The sequence below is a fragment of the Corylus avellana genome, chromosome 7 (assembly GCF_965113065.1).
Source record: "Corylus avellana chromosome 7, dhCorAvel1.hap1.2, whole genome shotgun sequence".
Taxonomy (NCBI): Eukaryota; Viridiplantae; Streptophyta; class Magnoliopsida; order Fagales; family Betulaceae; genus Corylus; species Corylus avellana.
In genome coordinates, this window is record NC_142496.1 from 5,462,787 (window position 1) to 5,484,619 (window position 21,833).

At 36.4% G+C, this 21,833-nt stretch overlaps 1 protein-coding gene across 1 annotated transcript; it reads left to right on the forward strand.

Moving 5' to 3' along the window:
- Positions 1–13,393: 13,393 nt before the first annotated feature.
- On the forward strand, positions 13,394–19,266 carry EBS5 (HCP-like superfamily protein). Its single transcript, XM_059598573.2, has 6 exons — positions 13,394–14,021; positions 14,299–14,790; positions 16,167–16,382; positions 17,714–18,037; positions 18,160–18,402; positions 18,620–19,266. The coding sequence occupies exons 1-6, from the start codon at positions 13,455–13,457 to the stop codon at positions 18,839–18,841; spliced, it is 2,064 nt and encodes a 687-aa protein (XP_059454556.2). The 5' UTR covers positions 13,394–13,454; the 3' UTR covers positions 18,842–19,266.
- Positions 19,267–21,833: the final 2,567 nt, after the last annotated feature.

Sequence of the window (21,833 nt, forward strand, 5' to 3'; positions counted from 1 at the left end):
CTAGATAATAACAAAAAGGAGATTGTTGGTCAACTCTCTGGCCATAATTTTTTTATTTATTTTTTAATCTAAGGACATAATTTTATCTACACACATCTCATAGGGGAATAATAGAAATTGTATGTCGTATATTTGTCTCATGATGCATTTGCTTCTAAATTAACGTAAAATTCTAATGGGGGGCCTATGTGAAAGAGCTAGGTAATTGATGGTAAGGCTGCCAACTTTTGACATGATCCGCGAACTCAACACGAAATTAAAATGTCGGGTTATGGTTGACCTATATAATCTTATACCAATGCATCAACAAGATCTGACACGAAACATAATGACTAACAATTTTTGACTTGACTCAAGAACCCAACATGAACCGAGTAATAAATTAGAGGATTAGGGTTGAGGGGTTTGACCCGTTTACTAAATAGGTGGATTAGGATTGACTTATATAGTCTTATACTCATACTTTGACATGACCTAAACCGTACACACAAGCACGAATTGACACCCCTTCACTACAAAAAAACCATTTTTTACTGACAGGAGTTTTCTGACGTGTTCTAGTGTCCGACACGTCAGAAAATTTTTCTGACGGGTCGTTTCTGACGCGTGTCGAGTGTCAGAAACGTAGGTGTCAGGAAAAAAAATTTCCTGACGTGTGAGTAGGCAACACGTCAGAAAATTCTGACGTGTTACACACTCACACGTCAGAAAATTACCACGTCAGAAAATTTTCTGACGTGGTAATTCTGACACGTCAGAAAATTAAAAAATTAATTTTTTTTTGAAATTTTGTTTTTGAATTAAAAATTTATTAATTTAAATTATTATTATTTTTTTGAGAATTCCTGCCGTGCAGGTAATGCACACCATAAACACATACATGTGTTTATGGTGTGCAGAGATGGATCACCATCTCTGCACCCCATGGTGCAGAGATGTGCGATCTCTGCACCAATCTTCCTTGAGCTTCTTCTTCGATCATCGATCTTCTTCTTCTCTACTCTTTTTTTTTTCTTTTTCTTCTCTTCTTCTTCTCTTCGATCTCCCTTTCTTTTTCTTCTGCACTTTCTTTTCTTCTTCTTTTTTCCCTTTCTTTTTCTTCTTCTCTTCTCCTTTTTATGGTTCTCCTTCTTCTGCCTAATTTCTTGCATCTGCCGTGGAGAGAAGGGAGATCTAGAGGAGACAGACAGACTGTGGGAAAAATAAGTGAGGAGGAAAGAATAAAAAGAGAAAAAAAGTGGAGGGAAAATAAGGTGGGGGAAAAATTTCAAAATTTCGGTCTTTTTAGAAATTTTTCCTTTTCCTGACGTGCAATATTTAGCACGTCAGAAAATTTTTGACGCGCCAAGTTTGGCGCGTCAGAAATTTTCTGACGCCCCAAATTCACACGTCAGAAATTTTCCCCATATATATATTAGTTTTTTTTTTAAAGTAGTTTTCTGACGTGCCACGTGTCACACGTCAGAAATTTTCTGACGTGTGACACGTGGCACGTCAGAAAACTAATATATATATATATATATAAGATTATATTTATAAATATACATATCTGATTATATATATATATATATATATATATATATATATATATATATATATATATATATATATATATATATATTAGTTTATATTTATAAATATACATATCTGATTATATATATATATATATATATATATATATATATATATACATATATATAGAATTCTGACGTTGCAAAATTTGCCACGTCAGAAAATTTCTGACGTGGCAGACCACCACGTCAGAAATTTTCTGACGTGGCAAATTTTGCAACGTCAGAAATTATATTATTTTTAAATTTTTTAAATTTGTAATATTTTTCTGACGCTCCAACATCTAAAACGTCAGAATTTTCTTACGTGTCTGAACAGACACGTCAGAAAATTCTGACGTGTTACTATTCACACGTCAGGAAAAAATTTTCTGACGTTTTATATATAACACGACAGAAAATTGCTGAGGTGGCAAAAAATTTACACTGTAGCACACGTCAGAAAACTCCATTTTTTTTGTAGTGCTTGTTGATGGCGATATTGCAACTTTTTAATGTCTAAGTGATATATTACAAATAGAGTGATAATTTGAAGAAGTAAGTTACATTTATACATGAGAAATGATTGATGTCAATATTTTTCCCAAATGTTATTCATCTTATCTTACAAATTAACCATTAGATTTATTGACTTATATGACCTCTACATAAGTTAATGGTGGACCCCACAAATCTAATGGTTATCTATTGAATTTGTAAGAGAATATGAAAAAAAAAAAAATATAGAAAAATTAGGGATCCGGATCCCCTCCAATTGAAGGGGAAACTGAGGATCTCATTTTCTCTAGTCTCAGCCCTTAGATGAATCTAAGGGTTCAAAATATTTCAATCTCAAAACTCAAACACAAACACAGTCACACTGGATTTTATACCAAATTTAAATTAATTAATTAATTATTTTAAAAACAAAATGTAGAAAACACTAAGGGGTGGCTCCGCCCAGAGCCGCCCATTTGGGGGTGGCGTGCGGCCACCCCCATGGCCTAGGGGTGGCCTCGCGCCACCCCCAGCCACCCATGGGATGGACGGCGGTGGCGGCGGCGAGCCGTTCCATGGGGTGGCTTCTCCTCCAATTGTTTTTTTTTTTTTTTTTAAATAAATAAATGTTTTTATTATTTGATATAATTAGGTGTGTTAGGTTTGCTTTTGAGTTTTGTGTTCCTAGATTTTTTAGAACCTTGGATGTTTGCGATGGCTAGGATCTCAAAAAATGAGATTCTCCAATTACTCACAATTGGAGGGGATCCTGATCCACAAATTAGTGATACCAATCATTTATCTTTATATATATATAGCAAAATATTGGCGACAACGTCGAATCATTGTCATTATTTTTTTCAACAACGATAGGTTGTTGCTAATATTTTATTATCATCAACAGTCGTTTTTGTTGCCAAAAAGCAAAAATAAAAATAGTAGACTCGTTGCTAAAATAAAAATCATTGCTAAAACTTTTCAACCTTTTTTGTTTTGTCGAGAACTTTTCCCACCACATTTTTCACGACGAATTTCTGCAACAATACTATTGCCATTGAAAAAAAAAAATGCAACTTTTTTATAAAGGTTAAATACTAAAATACCCCCTAGGGTTTGAACTCTTTATTTTTTGCCCCCTAGGGTTTCATTTTTATTAAATAAGGTACCTGTGATTTTTATAAAGACGAAAGTGGTATCTCTGTTAAAATTATGTCCAAAACTTAACGGAATGTCACATTAGCACCAATCAAATGTCGACACATGTCATGTAATTAATTTTTTTAATTTTTAATTTTTTAAAAAATTAAGAAGATTAAAAAATATATTTTAAAAAAAAAAATTGAGGGTGGCTACGGCCATTTGGGGGTGACTCGGCCACCCCCTTTGGCCATGGGGTGGCCTAGCCACCCCCATCTAGCCGGATGGGGGTGGCTCGTTGCCAAGCGGGTGGCTCGGCCACCCCTTTAGTGCCAACGGGGTGGTTGAAATCACCCCCAGTGGGCACTGGGGGTGGGTCAGCCACCCCCATGGAGCCAAGGGGTGGCCAAAACCACCCCCAATGGGTCTTAGGGGTGGTTTCGGCCACCCCATCTGGCCTGATGGGGGTGGCTTACCCCCTTGGCACTTGGCCACCCCAATTTTTTTTTTCTTTATATGTATATATATTCAATTTTTTTTTAAAAAAAAATAATAATTATTACATGACACGTGTCGACGTTTAATTGATGATGACGTGGCATTCCGTTAAGTTTTGGACAGAATTTTAACAGAGGTACCATTTTTGTTTTTATGAAAACCACACGTACCTCCTATGATAAAAATGAAACCTTAGGGGACACAAAATAAAGAGTTCAAACCCTAGTGGGTATTTTAGTATTTAACCCTTTTTATAATTAGCAACACCTTTTGTTTTCTGTTGCTAAACTTTTAGCAACCAAAATGCCATCATTGCTAAAAGTCATTTTTGGTGTAGTTATACGCTACTCTCAAAAGGTTGTTGCTCTCAAGGGGTAGCTCAATCGACTGAAGACCACGCCTTATAAAGCAGAAATCACTAGATCGAATCCCCTTCTCATTTACCTCCCCTTGTATGGACATGTCAAAAAAATAAAACAAACAAAAGGTTGTTAACCTATCAATGAGACAAGACAACTATCTAAAGGGAATTTTTAAAGAGAAATGTTACGGGGACTTCCACGTTCACATTTCTAAATGTACATTCTCTGACATGACATTAAAAATCATCATTAAATTTAAAATCTAATAGTGATTCATTCAAAATTTAATGATAATTTTTAGTGCCATGTCAAAGAGTGCATATTTGAGAGTGTTAGAGTAGAAGTGTATGAAAGATTTTTCATTTTTAAAAGTTGTGTAGCTATGCACAATTATTTAGAAAATGAACATATAATTACAATATGCAAATATAATTGTGCACACTTATTTTCAAATGTTAGCTCATATCTAATTGAAGCATTAATCAATAAAAAGGTAGACAAGTAATATACAAGATATGAGAGTGCATGACAAGTCTAGAGGAAACTCATGACACTATTGAAAAGACATAACTAACCATCTAGGGTGGTGGTTCAATGATTCAAAAAAATCTCCAAAGTGGTTAGGAATACATTAAGGCATGATTTCGAATCCCGTAATGAGAATTTTCATGTTTAATTAATGTAAATTATCTTGGTAACCATTAATGCCCTTCTTAGTTCCCATTGATGCCCTAGTAGTGTTGGGTTAAGCTATGGCTCAAGTCGAACTTTAAGAAGCGTCTGTAGTTCTCTCTGTTTACCTTCTAGGCTCATCATGTGTGGCTCCCAGCAAGTAGATGCTATTATGGTCACGCTTAGTAAGAATAGCTACAATTAGTCTCTTCGGTCTGCCCCTTTTTCCTAAAAAACAAAAAATACATGACTACAATCAAATGTCAATCCACTTTTTTTTTTTTCTTTTCTTTTTGAAATTAGTGTCAATCAACTCTAAAGCCACCACATTTTACACAAGAGAAATGCTACAGTTCCTCCTAGCTAGTGTTCTTTTCGTATTCTTCTGATCCTACATGGATATTGTTTTCTAAAAAAAAAAAAAAAAAAAAAAAACTTATCCCATGCACTGGTCCCTCAAATTTTTTTTAGAAATCAATATACATGTAGAATCAGGAAAATACTAAGAGAACGTGAGGAGAAACTGTAGCATTCACCTTTGCACAATCATCACTTTAGCGTCTCTTCCTTAAATCTTAGTAATGGTTGAGCACAATTATTTATAAAAATAAATCAATTATCAACCTAAAAGGCATTTTATCTTAAGAAAAACTCAAAAAAAAAAAAAAAAAAAAAAATCTTAAGAAAAACTCAAACGCCTATTAAAGAGATATGAGTCTATGACTTTAGCTAGAAGTCACTACAAATTAAGGCCATAATACTTCACCAAAAGTCATCATTTAAAAATAAAATTAAAAAAAAAAAGCCATTCGTTTCAATAAAATATTATTTATCTATCTTCAAATCAAGTGTATATATAGGTCTTAGGCCCTTTGCTAATGGATTTGTATTCAACATTTGAACTCCCAACACAGAAGAAAAAATTTATAGAGATCAATCAACGGGATGAAAATGGAGAAAATTGGTGCAAGAAAATTGATGGCGTTGATGCTGCTTGTGTTAAGCGTGGCGCCTGCGCGTGCTGATAACTCTCCCGTACCCTCCCGCCATCCACATTTCCTTCCAATATCTGTCCCTGCCTCTCTCCATGCACGTGACAATTTAATGGCAGCCAACATGGTTCGTAGAATCCCTAAATTTCTTAAAAAAAACCCAGAAGTTGTTGGAAACCCTAATACTATTCAAGGAACTGGGACATCTCTGAAAATCTCTCCATTTCAAAAAGTGGTAGCAAAAATCCCAACGTTTCCTAAACTCCATATGCCTAAGAATCTGATGGGAAAAATGTTTGGTGGGATGATGGTTTGTGGCATGATTTGTCCATCGTTTGATCATGTATCTAAATTTTGTTCTATTGCATGTCACCCGATTGCTACGTTAGAAGGAAAAGCCTTGGCTCCAGAACATGAAACATGACCGCCAAATTTGAATCTAGTATGCTCTCTCTCTCTCTCTCTCTCACATGTATGCATAGCATGCATGTACATATATATGCATCATGCATGCATGGTTGGTTAATATTTCTATTATTTTCATGTTGAAAACTTTGCACGCTAAATATATATGCACATGAAATACACAAAATCAAACATATATAGGGTTTAACTCTAGTTGAGATACCCTAATTTTATTCGTTTGATGACTGAAATTTTCTCTAGCTAATAACTTATAAAACTTTGAAAAGTATAGCATATAAATTTAAAGAAAATTAGTATATTAATTGCTTAGCTATTGCTCCTATTTAAATTTCTCCTACTTACTGAAAAACATTTGCTTCACCATATGGGATTTGGTTCTTCAATTTGAGCATATATGGTTGAGGGAAGAGTGATTATCTTCTACTTTTCATTGTACTTTTCACTCCCCAAAGGGCCAACCCTAATTTTATTTTTTTTTCTTTTGGCCTTGTGAGGATGGTAAGGACCATGGCCATGGGAGCAGTACTTCGGCCACCTAAGATCGGCCCAACCGTAGGGGGTGGCCTAAACCACCCCAGGCCAAATGCCAAGCCCCCCAAGGTGGGTAGTTTGAACTAAACTTGTTTGATAATCTTAATGGGGGTAGTTCGGCCAGCCCCAAACCAGCCATAAGAGTGGCTCAAGCGACCCGCTTTTTTAAAAACAAAAAAAAGTTAATGTTTTAATTTTTTTTTTTTTTTTCTATTTCTTTACATTTTTAATGAAGTAAAGGGCCGCATGCATGTTTGCTTTTTAAGGACATTGATGTGGATTTTTGTTAAGTTATGGTTAGAAGTTAGAGGAATGGACCATCTTCATTTTTAGCCATAAGCAATGTACAATTTACGATACAAATTAAAACATAGGTAAAAAAAAATAAAGTTGTTAAACCATAAAGGATGAAAGGTATATGACCCTAAATTGTATAAAAAGTTTAATCCAGACTACCCAAAGTGAAACTCATGTCAGGTCGAAATTTGTTATGAAATCACATGTTCATGATAATATTATATGAATTATTCTAATGATAATATTATATGAATTATTCTAACTATGTCTTTTGATTGCTCTTATTATATATGATAGGCGTGAATTAAGCAGGATGCAATGCACAAGCTACGACTGCTCAATAAAATTTATTGTGCACGTACTTATTATTATTATTATTACCATTATTATTTTCTTTACTTATGGGTGAAAAGTTGTGCTTCACATGTACTAAGAAAATAATGGAGATAGAATATGTGTGTTTATGCATCAAGTACTTTGTACTATTAAATTCCATAAATAAAATGGCTAACGACATTTGATTATTTAGCTGAAATTCACATCTCAGTGGTAAATTGTTTGTCATGTCACTTAATTTTCATTAAATAAACAAACAATGAATGTTACTGGCAACGCGGATAATAACGTTTTTATTTATTTATTTATTTTATTTCTCCCTCTTGATTTTTATCAAGAAAGAATTACATGAGTTCAGATTTGATTTTGAGGTGTAATGATTCTTTTTTATTTGAGTTGCATTTTGGGGAAGGTTCACGTACACTACAAAAAAACTATTATTTTCTGACGTGGTTACAGTACACGATTTTTTGCCACGTCACTAATTACTGACGTTTTATGCCATGTCAGTAAATATTTTCCTGACGTTAAAAATTTGGCAGGTCAGTAATTAGTAACGTGGCAATACCAACACATCAATAAATTCTGACGTGTTAGATATTGCTACGTCAATAAATTTTTTAGGATTTTAAAACTTTTAAAATTATATATTTTATCAACGTGTTAAATTTTTACACATTAGTAATTTTTGACTTGTGAAATTACCACGTCAGAAATTTCTGACGTGTGTAACTACCACGTCAAAAGATTTTGACATGGTAAACTGCCACATCAGAAATTGGCAGATCAAGAGGCACCATGGCTTTAAATTAACAAAAACAAAAAACAAAACAAAACAAAAAAGGAATCACCACAGACGAGCAATTAGGTCATTTTAGTCACATTAATACATGCCATCCAATTTAACATCAAAATATGAACTTATAGAAAAATAATAATAATAATAACATCAAAATATGATGGAGGGTCCAAAGTAGCATAAAAGCATATATTTGATGCTATGTAATAAAAATATTAGTTTGAAAATGTTATTTCAAAAGGAGTGGTAGTTTGGGTAATTAAGTTTAATTTCCTTCCAAACTTATTGTTATAGCTTTCAAAAAATATAGGGAAAAATATATTTATTCTCCTTAAACTTAACACATTTTTTTCAAAGGAAAAATATATGAGAATAACTTCTATAGGGTCTTGGCACAAACGAAGGCCTTTGTGCCCTTCAATAAGAAGGCGACACATTAGTGTGGAACACTATAACAAAAATATGATGTTCCACCTAATCTTTCTTTTTTTTTTTTTTTTTTTTTTAAATACATAGAACAAAACACCTTATAGAATAACATTTTCATATTTTTCTCTAAAACCACCCTAGCCACCAAGTTGCCGCCGGAGAAAACGTTGGAGACGACGCCGACTGGTATAGAGAAAGCTGAAGATGACGCCGTCCGGTATAGGAAACACCGGGTAAGAACGGCTCTCTTCCTCCCTCTCTCTGGCGCCCCTCTCTCTCACCGGCGGCAACAGAGAAAATATGAGAGTTGAAAGAAATGAAGGGAAAAGAGAGTGGGGGACGGTTGTCTACAAATGGGCTAGGGCTTTTTGTCTCTCTGGATTCTTTTTCAATTTTAGGAGTAAGTGCTAGGAATTTGAATCAATTAAATAAAATTTAATTTTGTGAAAAACAGCAAAAGGAGGCGTGTGATTAATTTGGTTGTTTCTATAATCTTGGGTTTTTTTTTTTGTTTTTTTCTAATTAAAAAGGTGGGAAGGGGCGACCAGTGTAGTTTTCCTCCTTGGGCGTTCACTACAAAAAAACCATTTTTTCCTGACATGAGTTTCCTGACGTGTTCTAGTGTCCGACACGTCAGAAAATTTTTCTGACGGGTCGTTTCTGACGCGTGTCGAGTGTCAGAAACGTAGGTGTCAGGAAAAAAAATTTCCTGACGTGTGAGTAGGCAACACGTCAGAAAATTCTGACGTGTTACCCACTCACACGTCAGGAAATTTTTCTGACGTTGCATTTTTGCCACGTCAGAATTTTTCTGACGTGTCAAAAATGACAAGTCAGAAAATTTCCTGACGTGTGAGTGGGTAACACGTCAGAAAATTTTCTGACGTGTCATTTCTGCCACGTCAGAAAATTTTCTGACGTGGTAGTTCTGACACACGTCAGAAAATTAAAAAATTAAATAAAAATTAAATACTTTTTTTTTAATTTTTTTCTGGAATTTTTAATTATTAATTAATTAAATTATTATTTTTTTTTTCTTTTGAATTCCTCTGCACGCACGGCAGCTCCCTCACGTTGCCGTATGTGCAGATCTGCACCACACCATGGTGAGAGCTGGAGAAAATTTTCTCCAGCTCTCATTTTTCTCTCTCTCTCTTCAAAAAATCAATCTGAAAAACCCAAAAAATCTTCAAAATCGATCTTCTCCTCTTCTTCTTCTTCTTCGATTTTTAACTTCTCCAATTCCTTCTTGATCTCTCCTTCCTCTTCCGGGCGATTATCGTAGTTAAAGACGCAGAGGCCTTTGCACGTGGCAAAGCCATAATACAGCTTGTCGCCATGTTGGAGGCTGTCGGTGAAGGAAGAGAGGAAGCAAGTGGCGGCACAAAATGCGATGACGAATCCGACGAGGTACTTGTTGAAGATTTGGCATTTTCCGTTTCCGGTGAAAGATGGGATCAGAGCTTGAAACACAAGATTTGATCTCCTTTTTTTTTTTTCTTTTTTTTTCTTCTTCTTCTCTTCTCCTTTTCTTTTTCTTCGATCTGCTGCATGCTTCTCAATTTTTCCCCTTCACCTTTTGTTTCTCTTCATCCTCCAGAGGTGCCATGCAGACTGCAGATCGAGAAGCAGCTGGGAAAAAAAAATGTGCTGCAGGGAGATTGAGACAGGAGATCTCCTGTGCTGGGAAAAAAAAATGAAGAGGTAAAAAATAATAAGTGGGAAAAAGTTGAGGGGGGAAATAAAAAGAGGGAAAGAAGTTCAAAATCCCGCCTAAAGGGGGCCAATCGAGGTAATTTCCTGACGTGCCAGGTGTCGCACGTCAGAAATTTTCTGACATGCGACACCTGGCACGTCAGGAAATAAATATAAAAAAAAAAAAAAATATATATATATATATATATATATATATATATATATATATATATATATATATATTAGTTTATATTTATAAATATACATATCTGATTATATATATATATATATATATATAGCATTCTGACGTGGCAAATTTTGCAACGTCAGAAATTATATCATTTTTAAATTTTTCAAATTTGTAATATTTTTCTGACGCTCCAACATTTAAAACGTCAGAATTTTCTGACGTGTCTGAACAGACACGTCAGAAAATTCTGACGTGTTACTATTCACACGTCAGGAAAAATTTTTCTGACGTTTTATATATAACACGACAGAAAATTGCTGAGGTGGCAAAAAAATTACACTGTAGCACACGTCAGAAAACCCCCTTTTTTTTGTAGTGGTTACTATTGGGGTTCCCACCCGCTGTGAAATGTCAGGTTTGAGCCATAGCTACTGCCTGGGAAGGCGAGCCCGTCACCACAACCCCACAAAGGTGTGAGCCAGTAGAGCCCCTTCAAAGTAGCATCTGGTTCACGCATCTACTACCGCAAGCGGATTCAAACACGCGACCACTAGGATGAAAGGAATTCTTCTACCAACTCAACTACCACCCTTGTGGTATAATCTTGGGTTTCTTGATTTGTGCATGTTATTCATTTATACTGATGAGTTATTAGGTGATAAATCCGACTGTTGATATTTTCTTTTCTTTTCCTTTTTTTTTTTTTTTTTTTTTGTTCTTATCAATATCCTATTCGTTGATAGAGAATAAAACCAAAACCAAAACTAGTGCCTTTACAACCTAAAAAAAAAAAAAAACTCAAACCAAACGTCTTCGACGTTTTCTCTGGCGGCGTCTCCGGCGGCAGGTTGGTGGTTGAGGTGGTCTTAGAGAAAAATATAAAAAGGTTATTCTAGAAGGTGTTTTGTTTTAGGTATTATAGAAGAAAAAAATTAAGTGGAACACCATATTTTTGTTATAGTGTTCCACGTTGATGTGTCAACTTCTTATTGGAGGGCACAAAAGCCTTAATTTGTGCCAAGACCCTATAAAAGTTATTCTCAAAATATATTTATTCTCCTTAAACTAACACATTTTTTTTTTCAAGGGAATTACTAAACTACCATTTGTTACACTTACTCCTACTCTCAAACTACTATTTCGTTGCAAAATGGTCCATACCCAACTTTTAGCATTAAAATGAAAAAAAAAAAAAAAAAAAAAAAAAAAAAAAAGGTGCTCATAATCTACATGTTCATGTTTTAGACTTAAAAATGTCTAAATTGCCTTGAAGTATACTATTTGCAAGACATTTCGTATTGTCCCACATTGAAAGATATGAGAAATGACGAATAAAAATTAATGAAAAAATATAAAATTAGTAACCAAATTTAACCAATCAAATACATAGACAAAAATATCTAACAAATAGTGTACGTTGGGATAGATTTATATATACTAAAAGTTTGTTCTTAACTAGTGCATACAAATAAAATTGAATGAGAAACTCACAAGTAAGGAAATTTTGTCCTTAGCTATATACAAAAATACAAATAGATTGAAATGCCTTCGGATCTAGAGGTAAAGCGACTGAAAGAAATTGCAACAGATTTTTTTTGTTTAATCGTTTTTGTACTATATGATCATTATCACAAAGGCATAAAATCACTATAACATTATATATATACCTTCACTTTGAGAAATTGGAAACCATAAACTAACCTTATTAGATGTACCAGCACCTCTATCACATTATAAATAATAAACGAATGGATTGGCAATACTACAATACTACAAGTGTGATATATATAAGCTTTCTCTTTTTTAATTCTTGGACTTGTTTTGCTAGAATCAAAAATAGCAAAATCTTTATTATTAGTCAAATCAGATTCAGATCTCCTGACACGAAGAAAAACAAAAAAATTCCAAGCCATCGGTTGGTTTTCTCAAGAAGCTGAATGAGGATAGTCCTAAGTTCCTAACCACTCCTGTCAAAGCATGCAGACAACTATTGAAGGCTGAGGATTATGCAGTTCAACATAAGCCTCTACATGCAAATGTGGTTATTTGCAAGATCCAAAGTTACATCCGCAAAATATGGATATATCTTTTTTGATATTTTCATCTGCACCATGTTTTTACTAATGGCATCAGCTCGATTATTGTAGTTATTAAATGCAATTATTATTTGCTATCTACATATTATGTAATGGACTTTTTGTGTCTATTTTAGTTTTTTTTTTTTTTTTTTGGCCTTCTTTGAATTGTGTCTCTATTAGGCCTATTTTAAACGATTTTGAAAATAATTTGAGTAGGTTTTAGTATTTTTGGCTTCTTTGATTTTTTTTTTTTTTTTTAAGCCCAAACGTTTTGAAAATGTATTGAATTCACATTACTTTTGAAAACAATGTAAGCATAACCTATACCTAATCTAAAACAATGTAATTTTGGTGAATATATATATAAATTGTTATCCGTAGCTACATATGTAAATGCAGATATTGATTTTTGTTAATCGTATCCACATTGACATGTGTGATAGTGAATAGTTGCAAATAACAGATGCAGTCTATTAAAATCCACTCAAATATGCATCCCTAGCTAGTTGGACTTGAAATTTGCAAATTAAGAAATACAACTCATATCTGTCCAAATTCTTAAAACAATAAGTAAGATCAATGAACTTAAATTCAATCTGATTTAAGATATCAGATATCTGATAAAATTATTTAAATATAATTATAACTTTAAAACTAATTATATAATTTTTTAAATTTTTACATATCAACATTTTATTTAGAAATAATAAATAAAACTTTTTGAAAGAATTTTCGTTTGATTGGGACGGTTTTGGCTACTTTGACTGAGGTAGTTGGGACGGCCACTGCCGGCGTCTGCCACCATGGCACGATCTGATTGGCCGAGTGAGCACAATCGACGTGGCAGCCAAACATATATATTTATAATTTATAATTTTATATCATACACCATCGTCCCCAGAATTTCACTGTTCTTCCAACTAACCAAACCCATTTCTTCTTCTTCTTCTTCAGCGTCAAAACGATGCGTATCGCAACCCTGAAGCTCTCACTCTCTCTCCTCATTGTCTCTCTCTATCCTCTCTCCCTCACCGCTCGCCCCTTCGTCCTCATTCTCTCCCAGGACGACATCAAAGAGACCGCGATCTCTTCAGATGACTCGCCCGATTCGACTCACCCTGACTCGCCCGAGTGGGACGAGTTCGGCGAATCCGACTCACCGCACAAGTCCGAGGACGAGCTCAACCCCGGCTCATGGCGCCCGATCTTGGAGCCCGGCGTGGCCACTCCAGCCGCCGGCTCGGCCGATCCTGGCGCCGAGCTCGAGGTGCGGTACAGCTCGTGCGTGTCTAAGATGGTCGCGGCGGCGAGTTCGGGCGACGCGCGGGTGATGGAGGAGGCGGCCGCGGAGATCGAGGCCGCGGCGAGTGAGGGCCATGCGCACGCGAGGTCGGTGTTAGGGTTTCTGTACGGGATGGGGATGATGAGGGAGACGAACAAGGCCAAGGCTTTTCTGTACCATCACTTTGCTGCCGAGGGAGGTAACGCCGAGTCCAAGATGGCCCTCGCATATACCTACTCGCGCCAAGATGTGAGTGGTCCTTACCCTTAGAAATTTGGAATTGAGTAGTTGAAATGACAATTTGATTCTTTGATGCATGAAAACCCTAGGGTTTAGGAACTATGCTCTGTTTGGTTGCTGGGAAAAGCTAGGACCTAAACTTAACTGTGTCTAATGCAATTAAATTACTCCTAATTATTGTTGAGGAAGATTTTCTCCTGTGAAGTTTGTAGCTTAGGAATGTTGAAGTTCTTATAGTAAGAGTATTCTAATGATGAACGAATTGATTTATCTTGATTATTTGCAGATGCATGATAAAGCGGTTAAACTTTACGCAGAGTTAGCAGAAGTAGCTGTAAACAGTTTCTTGATCTCGAAAGATTCACCCGTGATTGAACCGGTACGTATCCACAATGGAGCCGAGGAGAATAAGGAGGCCCTGAGGAAGTCACGAGGGGAGGATGACGAGGACTTCCAGATTTTAGAATATCAGGCCCTGAAAGGAAATGCAGCAGCCATGTATAAGATTGGGCTGTTTTACTACTTTGGGCTGAGAGGATTGAGGCGTGATCATGTCAAGGCAATGTCGTGGTTTATGAAGGCTGTGGACAAGGGAGAGCCAAGGTCAATGGAACTTCTTGGTGAGATATATGCTCGGGGAGCTGGGGTTGAGAGGAACTACACAAAAGCGCTTGAATGGCTTACCCTTGCGTCCAAACAGCTACTTTTTTCAGCTTATAATGGGATGGGGTATTTGTATGTCAAAGGCTATGGAGTAGACAAGAAGAATTACACCAAAGTAAGATTATCTTGGTTTGCTGCATATTTATATGCTGAACCTTTACTTATTTATCTATACAATGGATTATGGACTGACTTGCTTAACCTGACCTACCCATTAAGCCCTTTTTTCTCTACTTTGTTATGCCTTCCTCTTTGTTGGCATGTTTCTCTTCAGTACTCTTTTTCTTTTTCTTTATTTGCTTTTTTATCTGAACGGTATTATTTAGTGTATGTTACTGCCCTCAATTCTTCTCATTGTGGTAATCAGTTACCTCCATTTTCATCAATTAAATGAAAAGCAGAACTACTGAGAGAATCTGATTTTGAATCTAATGTGTTTAATTTTCCGCCTTATCAGGAGAGTTCAAATTACCATATTGTTAATGATAGCATGAAACCATTTATTCTGCCTTGACAGATAAGAAATGATAGTCTCTTCTTTATCTTCATCAGATTAATTAGTGTCACTGTAGTTGAGCTGGGAGAACACATGCTGCACCTTTGTTTTACTAATACTTCATAATTTGTCATTTAAAAAGACAAAAAAGAAAAGGTAAAAGAAAGAAGGTACAGCCTTTTTTAATTTGTGCCACAATACTCGGAAGGGCATTGATTGTTGGAAAGTTCACATAGTTGAATTGATTTGTCAATAAAGATGAAGATACAATTGAAGTCCACTATGAAGAGCTACATCGAAGGGGTAGCCAGTATCTGTCAATCTGTGACTTGACATGCATTTGAGTTAGGGGAATGGACATGGCATCCAATAGCTGGCTTGGAAAAACTTGGATTGACGAGAAGAAATTTGAGCAGTATAAATTTAGCATAGAATATTGGCCTCTTGGCCTTTTGGGTAATGGAATCTGCATTTCTGTTGACCAATTGAGGGCTGAGGTTAGGGTGGGCCACAACATTGAGAATCTTAACTACATCTTTGAGCGAGCCAGTGTGATTTCTTATTATATTTGATCTAATTACCCATGGTGTGGTCATCTCTTCCCACATTAATGGTAAAGTTCTGTTGTTCGCCTCTTTTAACTAATATGTAGGCCTTTTCATTTCTTTCCTTCCTCCAATAAATATAGCATGTCATGTGTTTCTTTTTGCCCAATTATTCTGAAATGCTTAACTGTGTTATTGGTTCACCTGAATGGAGAGTGTGTACATTTGGATTTTCTTGCCTTTTTTAATTTTGTTTTGAAGTTAGTCTTTGGCTTTCTCTAAACTTTCATCTGCTGTGGGGAAACTGTAATATTACTACTACTCCAGTATTTTCTTACTTTGTCATGACTTGACCAGTATTTAATTTCTTTGTCCTCTCCTCCATGTTCTCAAGTTGTTTTAGGTCTATTGATAGGCTAATTTCAGAGTATACCATCCATCCCATGACAGGCAAAAGAGTACTTTGAGAAGGCCGCTACTAATGAAGATGCTGGTGGCCGTTATAACCTAGGAGTAATGTATCTAAAAGGAATTGGGGTAAAGAGGGATGTGAAGTTAGCATGTAACTATTTTATACTGGCTGCTAATGCGGGTCAACCAAAGGCATTCTACCAGCTGGCAAAGATGTTCCATACTGGCGTGGGGCTTAAGAAGAACCTTCCTATGGTAAATTGAGTTTGACTATGTTATTTTCTCTTCATTGTGTATATGTTTCGCCAAGTTAATATTTTATGTACATTGCAACCAAGCTTTCCTTTTCCTTTTCCCTTTTTTTTTTTTTTTTTTTTTTTTTTTTTTGTAATTGTTTTGACAATTATCTCTCAGGTCAGTATTTTTTGCTCAGTAACCTCATGCTTGTGTTAGGATTAGTTGTTTGTTGTATCATGATCATACAGATAGTAAATACAGAATTCCATAACTGGCATTAAAACTGAAATATTATTTATATTATTAGAATTTAGAAGGCCGTGACTTTGATTATATAAAAATATTCAACAATTTTTAGGGTTATTTTCTTCTTGTTATGAAAATCTGTCTTATTTTCTTTCCTCTTTAAGATAATAATAATTAATAGGTTGGCATTTTTTTGCACCCAGGGGGTGGGGTTGTGGGGAGTGGGGGAGTGAGGTTTATGTTATTGGTCTGCTGGAATAAAAATGTTAGCAAGAATTTGGGAAAACATAAAATTTGCCCAGAAGAAAAGTGAAACACTAATGTCTACCATAGTCGTCATCCTTAAAAAAATTGCTCTCTATAACAGCTGAGGAAAGTTACATTGAAGAACATATAAAGAGCATTAATTACAAATTTATTTAAGAATGTTCATATTATATATGCAGTTGGTCAGGTTCAGGATTCTGATACTGACCCAATTTGTTGGATTTGGACAAAGGGGTGAATGAGTGCGCGTGGGGGTTGGGGTTGGGGTAAGGGTCAGTGCTTCCTTTGGTTGAAAGGAATTGAGAGGTATCCCAAGCATTGTTGATGGGTAAGCTGAGTGTTGCTTGGCTGTCGACTACAGTAGAGTTGGTCCGATTGTCAGAGTTGAAAATTTAACCATGTCTGTATGATTAAACATTAATACTGTTTCAAATAGCATGATCAAGTTATTTTGCATGTTATATTGTGCGAGTAACTAGTGAGCTTAAATTGATAATGGTTAGAGAAACTGATTTCTTGGTGTAATTTTCATTAATATGTTTCTTTCTCTGGTGGCAAGATATTGACTTCTTTTGACCAATTATTTTGACAAATGCTGTGTGTCCCCAAGGACAAAATTGAAAATTCTGCTTTCACCAATGTATTTGGGTTCATTAATGCACAAACGCCCTTTTTTTTCCCTTAAGTAGTTAAGTTCAACAATTGTTTTAGAATCTTCTTGAGAATTAGAATTGATATTTGAATTGCATGTAAATTTCTAGTAGTTATTATCATGATTGTTAAGATGCCTAACACTTAATATCAATCGATCAATAGTTGAGTTTGTTTTATTTCAGGCAACTGCATTATACAAATTAGTTGCAGAACGGGGGCCATGGAGTTCCTTGTCTAGATGGGCGCTTGAATCATACTTAAAAGGTGATGTGGGTAAGGCATTCCTCTTGTATGCAAGGATGGCTGAGCTAGGCTATGAGGTAGCACAGAGTAATGCTGCATGGATACTCGACAAATATGGGGAACGTAGCATGTGTATGGGAGAGTCGGAGTTTTGTACTGATGCAGAAAGGCATCAGCGTGCACATTCTTTGTGGTGGCAGGCTTCAGAGCAGGGTAATGAACATGCCGCTTTGCTCATTGGGGATGCATATTACTATGGTCGGGTACGTGTCTCAAGATGAAATAGGCCTCTGGGTGCTCAAGGTTCAGGATTATGATTTAAGACATGTACTCGGATCTCCCACTCCGTGATTTCCTTATCCTTTTATCTTTTCTCTGTTCGTAGGGTACTGAGAGGGATTATCAGCGTGCAGCAAAGGCTTACATGCATGCCAAATCCCAATCCAATGCACAAGCCATGTTCAACCTAGGATACATGCATGAGCATGGCCAAGGACTTCCATTTGATCTCCATCTTGCCAAGCGTTACTACGATCAAGCCCTTTCAATTGATTCTGCAGCAAAATTGCCTGTCACACTTGCCCTTGCAAGCTTGTGGATACGAAAGAACTATGCCAACAGTTTCCTGGTGAGTTTACTTGTCTGGTTTATTCCAATCCTAAGAGATTGATAATGTTTAGAACTCTCTTTTGAGCTAAATTAGTTCTCACTTGTATTTTTGGGATAACTTGAAATTTCTAATTTGTGCTTGATGTCGATGATTATGAAAATTAATTGAAAAACTGAATTCAGCCATTCTTCTTTTTTGAGACTGAATTGAGGGGTTTGTTTTGTGTATAATCTAGGTCGATTTGATTGATTCATTGCCTGACGTCTATCCAAAAGTAGAAGCATGGGTGGAGGATGTGCTCTTGGAGGAAGGAAATGCAACCATACTCACCCTTTTTGTTTGCCTCCTTACCGTCCTTTATCTTCGTGAGCGGCATCGTAGGCATGCTGCTCCTGCCGCTGGTGAGGTGGCTGTGCCGCACAACCCTAACGAGCATGGTGCACCTGTACCTAATTAATTTATGTCACTGGTGGTTTTCCCAAACTACAAGGCTAATTTGCTACTTTTGAGAAAGAAAGGTTTTTTCTGCGACATGTACAGGTATATGTTATAGGGCACATTGTACCATAGGGTCTTAAAACCATGCATCTTACATAGATTGATTTATTACATGCCAACTTCTGTTGTGGGAGGTACAATTTACAACTGAGTTTGACCCCTTTTCGTTTTCTTTTTCTTTTTTGGTCGAATCGGTTTGCATCAAAGGAGAGCACAAAATCCTTATTTTCATTCACATTATGTTGTAAGATCCAGTTATGGATTGTGCACACAAATGAAGTTTTTGAAACTTCTTTGTTAATTCATTTTTGCCCCTACTGCCTGTGAGGGGCATGGCGTCAAATCTTCATTGTTATGAGATATTGGGTGGGCTTTCTTTGTCAATGTACACCTTGTCTTTCTACATTGGATGGAACTACATGTAAAGGACGTAATCAAGCTAAAGTATCGGTAACCAGATTGAGGTTTCCTGTAATTCAAAGAATCCGGGCTGTTCATTCAAAATGAACGTCTTGAATTGAATTGAGCCATGTTAGCAATAACTACCCTCTAATTAGCATGAGCTGTCTTTAAGAGGTAGTTCAATTGGTTAAGACCACACCTAATGAAACGAAAATCACAAGTTTGAATTCTCCTTTTCCCTCTTATGCGGACATGTCATAAAAAAAAAAAAAAAAAATAGCATGAGCCCTTATAGGCCAAAAATCATGACATGAATTCCAGATTTTGTGATACAATACATCGAAATAAAAGTTGGGAAGAATCAAGAGATAGAACTCTGAATGAAAGTGTATCTTCATATGGTTTCTCTGGTTTGAGCATTCAGAATCAGCAAGAAAAATATTTTTGAGTTTTATCCTTATTTTATTATAGTATTAGAAGTTTGTTGTTTCCTGCTGTGATGGTAAATGAAGACAATAGCAGCAACTACTATGGCGGCAAAGATCGTGGAGTGTAAGCCTTTTACGTAGCTATTCATATGCTCGAAGACAACGACCAGTAGAATGATGAGAATTGGGAGCTGTTTTCAAGAGATTTGATGGCAACAAGCATGAAAAGCATAACGGTAGACACAACTCCCATGATTAGTGATTAAAATAGATTTACTAACTTTCAATCGAAACCTCCATATTGAAGGTTTTCTTAATTGGCTTGATCAAGTAAAACGTTTTTTGTCCAGAAGAAAAGAAAATTACATTAATCACATGTAAATTCAAGGGAGAAGCATCCACTTGGTGGGAATAGATGCATAGTAATAGAAGGCAACAAGGAAGGAAGTTTGGTTGACATGATCATTTCTTCTACGTTCAAGTGGCTCATTTGTTTGATGACCGGCTGAAAAATTGTTTGAAAATATGGTAATAAGAAGAAAAATAATCTAGATTTACTAGCAGATGACATAGAGCACGTATATTTGCTTGATGACAATCAAAGTCTTATCTCTTCACTTTCACTAGACGACGAAGAGTACAATCACCTTATCAATTTGATGAAGGATGAAGAACATGTAAGAAGCTTGGTGGACTCATTGCAAAAAGCAAATCCGCCAAAAGTAAAAGAGAATCTGTCAGCTTACAGATAAAGCCTACGAGAAACATGGTGGGACCTGACAAAGAAATTATCTATTCTCTTTACTAAAAAAGGTGAGAGAATAAAAATTGAAGGATTTAAACCTTAATCTTGTCCTTTAGGTTAAAGCCATACAAAGCTATAAATTCTAGTTCAAAAGACTTGAGACTAGTATTGTAAGCACTTACCTAAGTTTCTTTTTTTTTTTTTGATAAACTGTGTTACTTTTATTTCCAATCAAGCATCAAAAAGAGCTTCATCAAGAACCAGAAGGTTCTGAATACAGAGAGGAGGGTCAACAACCCACATAGCATCCATTACACTTTTAGTTGCCATTCTTGCAAGCTCATGGGCTGGCCTGTTAGCCTCCCTTCCACTGTAGGCTATCTTCCAGTGGGACAAATCACGCAGATGATGGTGAAGGTCTTCGAGAAGAGGGTGCCGCCTACTCCAACCTCGCGCCCCCTGCTGAACTGCTTCCACAACCAGCTGTGCATCACCCACAAACAACGTGCTATCAAAACCCCAAGTACGACAGATTTGGACAGCAGTAATGGCTGCCATTGTTTCCGCATCGATAGGACTAAGATAACCCCGTCGTGTGAGACTTCTTGCCATAATCATCTTCCCTTTGTGGTCTCTCAGTAACACTCCCAGTCCAATAAGTCCTCTGTCCTTGTCCAAAGAAGCGTCCCAATGTGCAATAATCCACCCATTCGGAGGAGTCATCACCTGAACTGGCCTGGCTGGTATCCCCGGCACAACTGGCGTCTCGTTGGCCTGTTGGAAATCTAAGAGAGCCCCCCTCGTACGTAGAAGCAGCTCTTTCGGAGAGGCAAAAGATCCACCATGTATCACCTCATTTCTTCGTAACCATATCCGCCTTGCCAATCCAACGAACAGTCTCATTTCTTCCGGATTACATACTTGGAACATTCTTTCCGCAACTTGGACAAAGTGAGGACCATTGAGGGAGCTTTTCTGAAATTTACGATCCCCTTCACCCCACACATCCATGGCTGATGGGCATCTCCATAGAATATGGAAGACCGTCTCCACCTCAAGGCCACATATGGGACACCCTGGATCGTCTATGATTTGTCGCTTGTGGAGGTTTTCTCTGGTGGGTAATATATCCTGGCAAGCCTTCCAGAGAAAATTTTTTTCCACACTTGGTACCTTTAATTTCCAGATCAGCTTCCACACAGCACTACTGGAACTGCGTATAGAGCATTCCCCACGTCTCTCTTCCTCCTTCTTTTGCAAATGGTAAGCACTTCGAACCGAAAAATCCCCCTTCACCATACCCCTCCACACCATACAATCTTCTTGATTTCTGCTACTAAGGGGGATGGCTAGAATCATTTTCACTTCTGCCGGAG

Bases quoted from the DNA above. Each gene is read 5' to 3' on its own strand.
- EBS5 (XM_059598573.2), top strand. From the start codon at position 13,455: ATGCGTATCGCAACCCTGAAGCTCTCACTCTCTCTCCTCATTGTCTCT. The intron at 14,022-14,298 runs GTGAGTGGTCCT...GATTATTTGCAG, and splicing joins ATACCTACTCGCGCCAAGAT to ATGCATGATAAAGCGGTTAA. The intron at 18,038-18,159 runs GTACGTGTCTCA...CTCTGTTCGTAG, and splicing joins ATGCATATTACTATGGTCGG to GGTACTGAGAGGGATTATCA.